At 28.0% G+C, this 14,496-nt stretch overlaps 1 protein-coding gene and 1 long non-coding RNA gene across 2 annotated transcripts; one reads left to right on the top strand and one right to left on the bottom strand.

The window, feature by feature from the left end:
* The first annotated feature begins 478 nt into the window (after positions 1–478).
* On the top strand, positions 479–5,934 carry LOC145753917 (serine/threonine-protein phosphatase 5-like). The gene is made up of 13 exons (XM_082570454.1): positions 479–697; positions 1,103–1,272; positions 1,533–1,604; positions 1,779–1,926; positions 2,019–2,127; positions 2,703–2,781; positions 3,033–3,131; positions 3,319–3,424; positions 4,115–4,257; positions 4,614–4,742; positions 4,859–4,972; positions 5,118–5,264; positions 5,760–5,934. Exons 1-13 carry the CDS (start codon positions 586–588, stop codon positions 5,823–5,825), a joined length of 1,494 nt encoding a protein of 497 aa, XP_082426580.1. The 5' UTR covers positions 479–585; the 3' UTR covers positions 5,826–5,934.
* A 5,071-nt stretch (positions 5,935–11,005) lies between these two features.
* LOC145753110 (uncharacterized) lies at positions 11,006–12,799 on the bottom strand. Its single transcript, XR_014283814.1, has 5 exons — positions 12,255–12,799; positions 12,015–12,089; positions 11,855–11,921; positions 11,675–11,748; positions 11,006–11,580 (listed from the first exon to the last, which is right to left on the bottom strand). It is a non-coding gene; the product is annotated as an uncharacterized LOC145753110 (long non-coding RNA).
* Positions 12,800–14,496: the final 1,697 nt, after the last annotated feature.

Below are 14,496 nucleotides of genomic sequence, written 5' to 3' on the forward strand. Positions count from 1 at the left end.
TGGAGCTGTAATAGCGTGGTCTTCCGGTTTAAACGGGTGTAATGTAGATGTTGCATGTTGGATATCTTGGTCACAGTCACAATTATATTGCACACAAATTTTTTTAAGCACTTATTTATCAACAAATAAACTAACTATTAAATTAGTCGTTGCAATTAACTGGGCTTTCACCTTATTACAGTTTAACATCCAATTAGTCAACCCAAAGTTGGTAACTGCTGTCACAAGATAAGTGTAAGTGGCGTCACGTCAGCCTGTCAGCACGTGATAACTGCTGTCACAAAGCTAATCTCCAGCAAAAAAAAAATATATAGCGATATATTTTTATATAACCTATCTTTTTTTGAGACAATGTTTTTTAGTTATTTTAGGTAAGAAAGTCAAGAGGTATATCCAAAAATATTTTTATACAAAAGTTAGGTAAGGGTTTATTGGAAAAAAGGAGTGGATTATTAAATGTTACTGTTTTTTGTGTCGGTTTAGTTATTTTCTTTCAGAAGTTTTAAGGTTGTTAACTATCTGACTGTTTATTTTGTCATTCAATTTTTTTATCATGTTAACATTTAGGCATTTTAAGTAAACATAATGGCAACTTCGGAAATAACAAATAAAGTTGAAAATGGGGTTAAGGAAATTGATCAAGAAAGTTTAGATGCTGCGGAGAAATTTAAAACTGAGGCAAACAATTTCTTTAAAGGTAATTTTTTCCTATATTTTATATGCATTTTTTGTGTTATTGTTTTTATATATTTACTAATTTTTTACCCATAGGACTAAATTTAAACAATTAATGGATATTTTTTAAAAGAGGTTAGCGTGAAAGTTATTATTAAAAAAAAATTATTACAGGTAAAATAGTTTTTGTAATATATATAACAGACGACAGTAACTTCTATGTTATTTTGAGAAATATAAAAATTAATAAACTTTATGAACAAAAATTTAAGTAGAAGTTAGATTATGAAATGCGCAGCACGTTGTGCCATTAAAATATGTAAATATTAAAAAAGATTGGGAAACCTACAATTTTTTCTTATTTGGTAAGTATCAGTGTTATAAATTTTAAGCAAAATATTAATTATTGGTTTTTATAAATTTACAGATAAAAACTATATCCAAGCTATTGATTTGTACACTAAAGCCATTGAGGCAAATCCAAGTTCTGCTGTTTACTATGCAAATCGAAGTTTTGCAAATTTGAAAGTTGAAAATTATGGGTATGCACTTAATGATGCAACCAAGTCAATTGAAAACGATAAAGCTTATATTAAGGTTTGATATAAAATTTTTTTTTGTTTGAATAGTGTTATACTTTAAAAAAACTGATTTTAAGATACCTAATACCTATAAAATTATTTGAATAAAAAGAATTTAATGAATTAAATAAAATAAACCCTTACTTATTTGAGATTCTTTTAATCCCGTATAGTTTATTTAAGCATCCATTCCACATAATAACATGAACCTAAATTTTATATTTTTAACTACTTGCAAGAATTAAAAATTCTAACAATGTTTTTTTTTTAAATTAGGGTTACTACAGGAGGGCGTCAGCTCATATGTCTTTGGGAAAATTTAAACAAGCTCTTCGGGATTTTGAAGCGGTAATAAAATATATTTTTGTATAAAATGATTAGTTCCAGTATAATAATTTAAGTTTATAAAGTTTTGTAGTAATATTTGAAAGCAATTGTGTTTATTTGAAACAGCATTTATTTTTTTATTTAAGAGCTTAAAGTTTAGTAAAATTGTTTTAAAAAATATTTTTGATGGATTAGGTTATAAAAGTGCGTCCCAATGACAAAGACGCGAAAATGAAATACAAAGAATGTGGGAAAATAGTAAAACAAAAAGCCTTCGAAAAAGCTATTTCCTATGATGACAACAAAAAACCTATTTCTGAAACTCTAAATCTAGATACTATAAGTAACAAGCTTTTGTTTTTTTGTATTTTTATTTTTACCTAAAAAGCATTCTTTTTCAGTTTTACAATAATCAATTTTTTTTTAACTTACTAGATGTTGAATCAAGTTACGAGGGACCAAGAATTCCTGACAATGGAATTAATAAGGATTTTATGAAAGATTTAATTCAAAATTTTAAAGAACAAAAAAAATTACACAAAAGGTATTTTTAGGATTAATAAATAATTTTTTTATTATTTTTGGATTAAAATTTTTATTAACTTTGGGCTTAGGTATTTAACAACCAAAAGTGGAAACTTGTTGATATTTCCATTCAGTGTTACCATTAAGTGGATAAAAGTGCACAAAACGCGCAATTTTGCAGGGCACCTGCGCAGTAAAATTTAAGGACTGCGCAAAAAAAAAGATGCCTATTAAATCAAATTTTAAAGATTTAATAAAAGTATATACAAAAACGTAGAAAAGTTTTTTTCAGAACAAAAAACGTGCGGTTTAAATTAAAAGTACACGACAAAAATTAAAAGAAAGGCACAAAACGACGCAATACGAAAAAAAGGTTTAGTTATTTTTTAATTAAACACAAGATTTAAAATTGAATGATTATGTTAATAAGGCCTAAATAGAGCAAGTAATTGATTTTGGGTACACTTATAGGTTTTGGGCATCTGTACACGCAATTTTGGGATTGTGTGCTTTTTTGGGCACCTGTGTGGTAGGGTATTTCTTATAGGGACCACTGTTTCAATGTTTAATAATAAAAGCATTTTTACTTTAAAGGTACGCTTATCAGATTTTGCTGGAAGTAAAGAAAATTTTATCGAGTTTAGATTCCTTAGTTGATGTTACTGTAAATGAGGTAGGTTTGTTAAAATAATCGATTGCCCATCCTACAATCTGACATTAAATTGTCATGATTTAGTCATTAATCGCAACTCGAAACTAATGTCTGTTATAATTTACAGACAACTAAAAAGGTGTTTATTTATTTTAAAGGCCTTAAAATGGACACAATACAAATTTGTTTCTTTATAACCTTAACCTGTTTAAATTTAATATTTTTTATGTATTATCCCTTACTTTAATTAAATTTTTTCTTTTATTGTCTAGAACGAAAAACTAACAGTTTGTGGTGACATCCATGGCCAATATTACGACCTATGTAATATTTTTGAACTCAACGGAATCCCATCGCTGGACAATCCTTATGTATCCTTTAATAGTATAGATTTTAGAAAGTAAAATTAATTTAGGCCGTAACTATCCAATATGCTTTTAAAATATTGTGTTTCATTGAGAAATGGGTAAAAGTTTTTTTTTGTGGAAATGATTTTAAATGGCTTTGTATAATTAAAATACAAGAAGTTTATTTTTCTTGACTTATCTACCTGTTAAGTTGTTTAACGGAGATTTTGTAGATCGTGGGTCTTGGTCTGTTGAAGTTATCCTCGTTTTATTTGGATTTAAAATACTGTATCCTCGACATTTCCATTTAACTAGAGGTAAATTTTTCTAAATAAAAATTTTGTGTTAAAAATGACCTTCTCATTAAATAAGATATTTCTACAATCTATGTCAAAACTGGACCAACTTGGCCTATTATTTTTTTGCCCCCTTAACCTTGCTTTTTAAATGATTTTATAGAGTTTTTTAAATCTTTTTCTTAGCTGATAGGTATAACAAACACTCAAGTTTTTTCTTTGTTTTTTTACAATAATGAAAATAGCATTTAATTATTTAACCATGATACCTAGATTTTTGTTTTGTGCATTTATTTTAAATAATGACACAACTGTAATATATTGTCTGTCTCTCACTCTTTTTGCTTTAAAATTTAAAATAAAGTTTAAAGAATAGTTAGAATGGTTGCAAGTGGCAACTTTTTACATTAGGCTGACATTAAAATTACAATTGCACCCTCAAAATTTTTACATGCTAAAACTTGCCTTTCTTAGACTTTAACAATCTAACAATTACAATTTAATATTGGATTAAATAAATTAACAATTTAATATTGGATTAAATGAATTAACAATTTAATATTGGATTAAATGAATTTTAATTATTCAATCCATTGTATACATTCTATTTCTTATATTTTATGTGTATTGATTTATTCGTGGTTACACCTCTAAAGGAAAAACTACTCCAAGCTAACAAGTATTTTTATTTGCAATGTTTTGTTTTTTCAGGTAATCATGAGACTGATAATATGAATCAGATGTATGGATTTGAAGGAGAAGTGAAGGAAAAATATGGAGGAAATATGATGGAATTTTTTAGTGAAGTTTTTAACTGGTTGCCCCTAGTTTTTTGCATTAATAAAAAAGTTTTGGTAAGTTTTAGTTAAAATTTTTAAAGTTGTATGTGAGTTAGAATGTAAAATGATAATATTAATGTTGGATAGATTAGGCTGTATAATATTGTTTGTTGTTCTAGCTAGCTATACTTTTGTTGACTAAAGTTGTTTATATTGTTGACTAAAGTCATATATTGCTACACAACATGAGGTCATAGGTTTGACTTTTACAGCCTCTATGTTATAAAACCCTTAAGTAAGGCGCTATAAATAGTTTAATGTTATCCTATATTTAGGCCATAACTAATGTTATCCTATATTTAGGCCATAAAGTCGAGTCCTAACATGAGTTAACATGTAAAGTAACCACCAAACTTGCACCATAATTTTAGGTAATGCATGGTGGTTTGTGTGAGCGGGAAGATGTGACCCTAGATGACCTTCGATCAATCGACCGAAACCGACAACCACCTGACAGTGGACTTATGTGTGACCTTTTGTGGTCAGATCCACATTTTGCAGTTAGTTTATTTTTAATTCTAAAGTGAACTTTTTTTAATCATTGTTTTAACAAACAATTTTTAAAAAGTTGAAATCAATATAATTTAATTTTGTTTGTTTTTTCTCTGCATTTCAGAAAGGGGTTACCCCAAGTAAAAGGGGAGTAAGTTTTCAGTTTGGGCCAGACATTACCCAGAAGTTTTTACAAAATAATGGACTAGATTACATTATTAGAAGCCATGAAGTCAAGGTTTGTCTAATTTGTTTTAGTAATGGAAGCAATTAAATTGTCAAATTTTCTATTATGTTAAAAAAGTGATTTAGACTGTAAATATATAAAAAATATTATTTATTTTGGGTAAACAAACACATTCAATAACCAAAAGTATTTTCAGATTGAAGGGTATGAGCAAATACACAACGGAAAACTAGTGACAATATTTTCAGCCCCCAATTATTGTGACCAATCGGGAAACAAAGGCGCTTTTATCACCCTAAGGTACCCCGATCTCAAACCCGAGTTCACCAAATTTGATGCTGTGGCAAGTTTTGTGCTATTTTACTAAACTAAAATTTGTTAATATCAAATCATTTTTTTACATTTTAGTTGGGCTGTTCGATTAAGTAGTTGTAAAAAATATTTTTAAATAAACTGGCGGCACAACATTAACTCATATTGAATGATCCCTACCTATCTCAATGTTGTAGTTTTCTCGAGTTAGGTATATAAACAGTACAAATTTTTTCTAAGCCCAAAACCAATGAAAAGATTAATTATCACTTAATATTTTAAATAATATCTCAAACTGCTTAAGAGAACTTAAGACTGGGTCAAAATCAAGTGTTGCTCTTTGTTCAGCTTGTAAAGTCAGCCTTTCCACATTGAGCCTAAAAATGTAGAAAATGCAAATTTTTTTAAGACTTGCTAATAATCCTAATTTATTAAACGTTTAAAAAATAGAGTAGGAAAGTATTAATTATTCTGCAAACTTAATTCTTATTTATTATAAAAATTCCCAATAACTTTTTATTCTTAGAAACACCCGGAGATGAAGCCTATGGCTTACGCTAATTCGTTTATGCGAATGAATGGAATGTTTTAAGGCTGGGCTTTAAATCCCTCAATATTGTTTATTTATTTATTGAAGTTTTTTTTAATAAATAATTATTCTTTTGATAAAAACACTTTAAATAAAGTTTTTTTTTACAAAATTGTTTGTATTATTTTAGAAGAAATCAACTTTTTATTAAATAAAAATCAAGGAAGTTTTTTTTTGCTAAAAAGATATATTATTTTAAAATAAACAGGATATATTTAATACCTAAATTTTGATTAAAAAACGTTTGCTTGTTTTCATTCAAAACATTTAGCACTATGGATAATCTTGCAGTATAATCACAAAAATTAACTATGTTTTTAAAAAAACAATCGAAACTTAATTGTTGAGTTTAGTTTTCTAGTTGTTGAAGTCTATTACTAATGTTTTAGACAATAGTTTAAAATTAAAAGTTTGTGTGATAGTTTTCACATTTTTACATCAAAACATTTATAACTTTATGCTAAACAAAACATTAAAATTATATACTTTAATTTTTATAGATCGGCTGTAATAAAAGTTTAAAAAACAACTTTTTCGAGCAAGAATTAAATTTATTATGATAGATTATGACGTAACAATATATTTCGAAATCTAGGATTGGAAACCAAAATAAATGATGACACAATAACAATATGTTTCGAAATCTAAAAAAATGTTCTTATTAAATGTTTTTTATCTTTAAGCGATTGCTTAATGCAGCTAAAAATAATGACTTTTTAATTATGCAGCGACGCTAAGTTTTGCAAACATTACCGGATTTGTAATCGTTTTGGAACATTTTATTTCTTCTTTATTAAGGCACATGACTTTAACTTTTGCCAAAATGTCTGTTTAAGAACGCAAGAATTTCTTACTTAATTTTATACTAAAGTTGGGGTCTTTACTGCTAGGGTTACAATTATGCTAATGTGAGTTTAATTATAAAGTCTTTATGTAAAAACTGTTGCTGTATAGATGTCTATAAATAAACTTGTTAATTAATTTAAGTAATCTTAAGAACGTTTTTAAAATTATTAAAAACGATATTGCTCTAAAAATGCACTTTTCTGCTTATCTTGTCCTGGTTATGATGCTGTTTGCTTGCACAGGTGCATAGTTCAATAAATGATTGGAAATTGGGAATTAAAATTTAAAGTTTAAAAAGTAAAAAAAACTATACAAAAAACAAAACGATTTGGGTGTCGCTGAGACTGGCCATTCTACTAATTGCAAAGGGCCTTTAATCGGATCCGAGCACATTGTGAAATGCCCAGAAGAAAAAACATTTTGCTACACCTAAACTGTACGAACCATCCTGCCCGGTAAGTATTGGTTCACCTTATTTTGGTAAAATAGCCTTGTTTGTCTATTGTCTAAATGCATAGCGCAAATAGGTTATAATAGGAACCGATTAAAATACTTTATGTTTTAAATTAGAGTTTGGAATTGATTCGATTACTTTGTTACGAAGATGTTCTGAGTTTGGTCGAGATTTTTGCTTAAATTTAGAAGGTGAAAGTAGCACATGCGTTCAATCGTGCACAACAGGTAAGAAATTAATTTAAAAATTCATAAGTTTAGTTTCGACTGCTTTCTTAGCGCCTAATGGCAAAAAAGGCGGCAACAATAATTTTTGTAGTGTTAAACATAATGTTTTGGTTAGTTTAGTCAATAACAGTTTAAATCATAATACAAAAAAATAATGTTAACAACTGGGTTTAAATCAATTGTTTCTATTAACTGTTGGTTAAAAACACAAAGCCAAACCCATTCTACATAACAATATTATAATTTTTTAAACAAATAAATCTTTTTTTAGATTTGTGCAACACTGGAGATGGTGGATTTTTTTAAATTTGTATTATTGATTAACTTAAAATCCATTTTGGTTAAAAAATGCAACTTATAATAACAAGTTAATGTCCTACATCATAAAATCATTTTGAACAATTTAAAAAAAGGAAAAATTGCAAATAAAATAATTTTCTTTTTGATTTTAATTATAGTTAAAATAAAATAAAAACATCAACATGGTTATTTCATATCCAATTTATTTACTACTTAATTTTAAATTTTAATCAGGAAATACTATTACAGGATTGATTTCATAACTAAATTTAAAAACAACCTTCAATTTTTTTACCTACTAATTTATTTTTAATTTGTAAACTGAAAAGTTATAAATGCTTTCTAACCATCTTAATTATAATAAATGCATTAAAAGTTTGTGTTAGTATTGAAAACAAATTATAGTTATTACTCAAATCAAACGGGACGGTATAAGAATTTTTGAATAAATTTAAGTATCTTCATAACTTTTATTTTAATTTATTTAACTGTGGGTTAAAGGTAGCAATTGGGGAAAGGTTTTTTTTTGTACAAAAAACGCGTTTATATTAAACAGCAATGGCATTTATTGATTAACGATTATCCAGCAACCCAAAACAGCTTCATAAAGACTGATTTTAAATTTAATCAATGTACTTTTTTATGTGTTCTTTATAACGAAGATTTTTATAGAAAAATTGATCATAAAACTTTTTCCACATTATTAATTTAAATAAAAATATTTAAGATAAATACACATATTTATATTTATCAATTTATTAAGAATTCTAGAAAAAAAATTTATAAACATTTTATTAAATTAAATGTATATATATCGCCTATATTATCAAAGTTTCTTAATTTTAAGTTCCTAAAAATGAATTGCGTAACTTTTTTACATTTGCAACTATTTACCACAATGATTTATTTTTTAAACAATATAAGCTTATTAGGTTATCAATGCAATAGAAGTAAACATGAAAATTAACAACACTATGATATATAACAACAAGGTTGGCGTAATTATCTTTTCCATTTTTTGTTTCATCTTTATTTTCACAGTCATCGTCACCTTTATTTTCATTTTCTTTATTTTATTTTTAGTTTTATTCTCAGTGTTACATAAGATCAAGATTTTAAGATCAAGATTTTAGCTTTCTTGCCTTTTGATAAGATTTAAAAAAAAGTGAATTTTTCGTTGCTTTATGGTGCATGTAACAAAAAACTTAAAAATATTAATTAATATCACTTACCCGTCGTGCAAGATTCTATACATGTTATAACGACCTTAAGGGTGGTGCAAGTTTTAAAGTTAAACTTTGGGCAAGTTCGAAGAATTGTCACCGAATTAATATCAAAGCCTGTTTCAAGTTAATCTTTAGACGAACGTAATTAAATTTACAACAAAGCTTTAAAAAAATACATCACTGCATTTAAAAAAATAAAGTTAGAGTAACTTACCAGGTATTATAGTATGAACATGTTGAACATACCACAATAACTCGCTTGGCGGACAATCCAAAGCGTGTTGGATCGACATGTATTAGAGCAGCAAGGTCTCTATATCATTCAATATACAATTGCAGCATCGTATGCATTGCCTGAGCTAACACATTGTCAATTGTAATTTCAGGAAGTTAGCTAACCAAATTTTTACTAGTACCTTTTGGTAAATGTTTAAAACGTATATTCAAACGTATAATAAATATTTTAAAGTATACTAATATTTTAACTTAATTATAAAAAAATTTAAATGCACAACTTAGTAAAAATTTCACTTGCAGAAATGTAGTTCCATAATAATATGAACTTTAAAACTTACCTTCAGCAGCAAGCATTATAAAGCCAAACCAAAAAGTTCATTATATTATAAAATCTTAACTTTACTTTAAACCTGCAAAAATTGACTTAAAATCTGCAAAAAATAAAAAAACTATTTTACTACCGTTGCTGGTATTGGCAAAGATACTGATGAAACAAAATGTTTTTTTATACTATTCGTTGACATTTTAAAAGACTTGTTGTTAGCACATGATTAAAAAAAATTCATATTATATGTCGTCATGGAAATCTTTAAACTTTAATATAATCTTTATTTTTAAGCTAATGCCTAGTTTTAATTCTACGCCCTTTTTGCAACTGTAGTAAATGTTTGTTTGCAATTTAGTTTTTATTAATTATTTTACCAAATTAAGCAGGAATATTTTAATCTTATTTAAAAAGAATCCAAGCGAAAATACAAATTATTTACAAAGTACAGTTATTAATATAATATATCTACAGAGAATAATGAAAATACCCGAGCAGACGAAGCGCATCTTTCAACCAGCTTCGAAGCGGTTGAAAGCTCCACCTTTTTTCCGCCTTGAAGAGATTTATGATCATATGCGCTTAGTTAACATATGCTTTTTAAGTTGCAATGTAACTCGCTTGTTGGGTTGTTTCCTGTCAGCTTGAGCGTTGCTAAGTATGTCAGTACGCTTGAGCGTTGCTAAGTATGAGAGAAGTGGGTATCGAACCAATAACTTGATATAGTAAATCCAAGTGTTCTAACCACTACAGCATCCTGGCTTGTTAACCACATTAAAATTATTTTAGATAGAAAACTACAAATTTTACTAAAGACTGTGCATACATAAGGAGCTACTGTCTAAAAACAATATGGGGGAAAACAATCGACGAAAAGCATTTTATTTACTCCGACGATGTCGTGTGGTAAAAAGTAAAGAGATTTCAAAAAAAAATAATAATAATTTTTTTTTGTATTTTATGTATACATATAGATTGCATGTAACATTTCGTATTGATTTTATTTTTTTGCGTAGCATTGAGGGCTCTTTATTGTTTTCCAGTACGGTAAGATTTTTTCTTCATTTTTATTTATTTCCTTTTTTAAAGTTTGTTTTCTTTTTATTTTTATTATGTTTTAATAACATAAATGACTTTAAGGTACTACATTATAAAAATTAATCTGTAACTCTTTGGAAACAACCTAGGTCTTTTGAAGCAATTCATTTTACTTGATGTACTTTTCAAATTTTCACTTGAAGAAATGAAAGCAATATTAATAGGATATTGTTTCATGAAACGATTCCGTGAGCTAGAAATTCCAAATTTGCAAGCTTTCCTGTTACGTATTTTCTGTGAATAAGTATTATCTACGTTCCAGAGTTTGTAAATTGCCATTTTCTAAACGATTTTGTTTAGTTTTTTAGCTTAGGCTTGTCGCTTTAATTCCAATTTCTGCTTCATACTGCCTTCTAGGTTTTCGTATTTAAAAAAAAAATTTTCAGACTTTTGCATTTTCTTTAAAGTGAACGGCTCAGCTTTTTCGTCTGTCCTGACATTTTTATATCAAAACATGCAGAATGCCACGCCAAAAATTATAACTTAAATTTTTATAAATCGTTTGTAATTGAAGTTTAAAAATATTTAATTACAAACGTCACTCTAATAGATTATGACGTAACAATGGTAGAAGCGCTGCTTCAACATACGGTTTTACAATGTTTTCTTTTGCGCTTTGAAGTTTTATGATAAGTTTCATTTAATTAAAAGTTTAATTTAATTTGTATTCTTGTTTGCCAAATCAAACCTAGGAATAACGTTAGAATTGCTTAAAAACAATCAGACTGTTAAAATTTACCTAGTAAGCGCAAACGCGATTTTTGGCTATTGTAACAATATTGGACTGTCGTTATCTATTGTTTAAATAGTGTTCTTATTGTTTAAATACTCTTTAGCTAGCACCTAGTGGTCAAATGCCGGAGTATTTAATATGGCAACAAATTTGTAACTGCCTATAGCCGTTTGCCTTATAAAGTAAGTAGCGCTTAGAGGCACACTACAGCAATAACTCTTCTTGGATAAAAAACCACTTCGTTTACATGTATTTAACACGAATAATGGCACACAAATTTCATCCACGTTCAAGAATTAGTACCCGAAGTTTCTAAAAGAAACGAATAACGCGTGTGAATATACAAAAAATATGATAACAATAACTACACAGGTATTAACTATAGTAAGGCACAAATTAAGCTTACCAACACAGTATGCTAACCACTCAAAAATACTGGCAAATTCGGCAAAAACAGTGATACAATAACAGTAGTGAACACTAGAAGAATAAAAAACCTAACGTTAGTCTATATGCATTAATAAGAGGTTATTTGGCATAAAAGTAGATCCATTAACAAAATTTACAAGTATCAATTAAAACATACCAGTTATTAAAAAAGGTGTTCAACTCTTAATGGGCAGTGTGACACAATAAGGTAAGCTGCTCACTTACTGCAATAGTAGGCAAGCATGTTAAAAATAAGAAATTACAGTCTACATCAAATAACACAAATAGCAGTTAACAATACAGCAATATTAAAATACCTGATATCCAGTCAGTAAGATCTAACAGAAAAACAGTGTCAACCAACAGTACTACCCAAGTGAACAATCACAGTTCTAAAAGTGTGTTATAAAAAACATTAAAAAACACTGTTAAGATACCCCAAGACTATGTATGTTATTGGCCAGTTTTGCACGTGGTTAAAGATTATGACATATTTTAAACATTTAAAAAAACAGATTAGTAACATATTTACACTACAAAGAACAAAAAATAATTACCAGAAATTCCAATCAGTCAATGAAAGATCCGCCGTGATTAACAATGAACTATTATATCAGTAAAAACTAATTTACATAAAAATTCTTCCAAATTGTAACGATTTACTCTGATAACAATCAGTTCTAGTGACTGTTCTAGAAAGTTATTTTACGACATGTGGTGCAATACATTGCATGAGAGTATTAACCGCAATACGATTCAAAATTGAGGATAAACATATTAGCGCGTATTTAACACTTATAAAACGTTATCGTTTCATTCTGCCTTTAGTTCGGGGCAATATGTTTAAAGGCACAACTCTTGTTATCGTTTTTCTTATCAACCCTGTCACCTTGTCTGGCTTACTTTGTATAACTTTTCAGTGTTTAGCTAGATGTTTTGTTTAAGTGTGTTTTATTAGATTAATTGTTCTTTGTAAATACTTTATTTTAATAACCTATTTTGTAAATAACTTGTACTTATATTTTGATTCTATTTGAATAACATTACTGTAATATTAGTTAAAACCATTAATAAAAACTTGGATTGTAAACAACTATTTGGGATCTCTATTAATTTCGCACGCCAAGGCGTTATAACCTAAGTACGAGGCGTTATAACCTAAGTGAACAAGGCGTTATAACCTAAATATGGCAAATGTGCCACCAGATTTTTTAAAATCTGAAATGACGTCATAATTTTACATCGCATGACTTCAATATTTAGGCGTTTATTCTCAAAAACAATAAAAATTAGTTTAAAATATGTTTAATGAATTATTAATATTACCCAACAAACTACCCCTGACTTATTGATTAATAACTCGAGTTTTAGTTAACCAAATTAAACGATTTAAAGTTTGCACGAAAGAAGAACACTTCACCCACAGCAATCACCCATCAAATTAACTCTATCGTCCCCAAGCGGAAAATGCGTAAGCTTTAAAAGTTAAAATTGAGGACAAATTGAGGATAAAGTCACCCAAAAAATTTCTAAAGTTGGTGTTGCATTTAAATTGATCTACTTAACAACTTCTGAAAATTATAGCTTTCTAACCCTACCCAAATAGATTTTATAGACCATTAAACTATCCCGCGAAATATCATGCTGCTACAAATTTAGTTCCGCACGGCAATAAATTACCCCTGACACATTGGTTAATAACTCGAGTTTTAGTCAACCAAATTAAACAATTTAAAGTTTGCACGAAAGATGAAGACTTCACCCACAGCAATCACCCATTAAGTTAACTCTATCGCCCCCAAGCGGAAAATGCATAAATTTTAAAAGTTAAAATTGAGGACAAATTTAGAATAAAGTCGCCCAAATAATTTCTATAGTTGGTGTTGCATTTAAATTGATCTACTTAACAACTTCTGATAATTATAGCTTTCTAACCCAACCCAAATAGATTTTATAGACCATTAAACTATCCCGCGAAATATCGTGCTGTTACAAATGTAGATTCGCACGCCAATAAATTACCCCTGACAAATTGGTTAATAACTTGAATTTTAGTCAACCAAATTAAACGATTTAAAGTTTGCACGAAAGAAGAACACTTCACCCACAGCAATCACCCATCAAATTAACTCTATCGCCCCCAAGCGGAAAATGCGTAAGCTTTAAATGTTAAAATTGAAGACAAATTGAAGATAAAGTATATTGTATGATCATTGGCAGGTCATATTTAAAAAAATTACTAAAATAATAGCACCAATAGTTAAGTACACTATTTTAAACTAACATCACAGCTAATTTTAATACAAATTAAATAAAGAAAAATCACAAGATTGAAAACATAGAAATACATAAAATATACATTCGTAGTTTACCTTTTTTTTATTATTTCGTCACAGTCCTAATTGTTTTTTAACAATAAAGCCTCATGTAAAAAATATAGTCTCATTGCAGTCGTTCTAACTTTTCCACGAGGTTTATGTGTTTTAATTTTGAGCATCTGTAGGTACTATTGAAATATAAAGATTATTTCAACGAGCATGTATAGTAACAAGTTAACCAATTTGTATTAGTTCTGATTTTTTAAAACAAGGTTACCTATAAAAGTAGCTTTTTGATTCTTGTGTAAACCTAAAGATTTTATAATGGAACGTTATACTAGGGAAATTGATCTTCCACCTTCATTGTTTCAGCAATCCAGCAAAAGCATCACACATTTCCATGCAAATTATGACAATTTTGAAAGTAACAGCAGCAACCCTCTTTGGTAAGTTTATTTTTATACAAAAAACAAGCTTAATG

Source organism: Corella eumyota, chromosome 5 (assembly GCF_963082875.1).
Source record: "Corella eumyota chromosome 5, kaCorEumy4.1, whole genome shotgun sequence".
In the NCBI taxonomy this organism is placed as follows: Eukaryota; Metazoa; Chordata; class Ascidiacea; order Phlebobranchia; family Corellidae; genus Corella; species Corella eumyota.

Coding starts and splice junctions, on each gene's coding strand:
- LOC145753917 (XM_082570454.1), top strand. CDS start 586: ATGGCAACTTCGGAAATAACAAATAAAGTTGAAAATGGGGTTAAGGAA. Junction 3,425..4,114: donor ACATTTCCATTTAACTAGAG/GTAAATTTTTCT, acceptor TTGTTTTTTCAG/GTAATCATGAGACTGATAAT. Junction 4,743..4,858: donor GGTCAGATCCACATTTTGCA/GTTAGTTTATTT, acceptor TCTGCATTTCAG/AAAGGGGTTACCCCAAGTAA.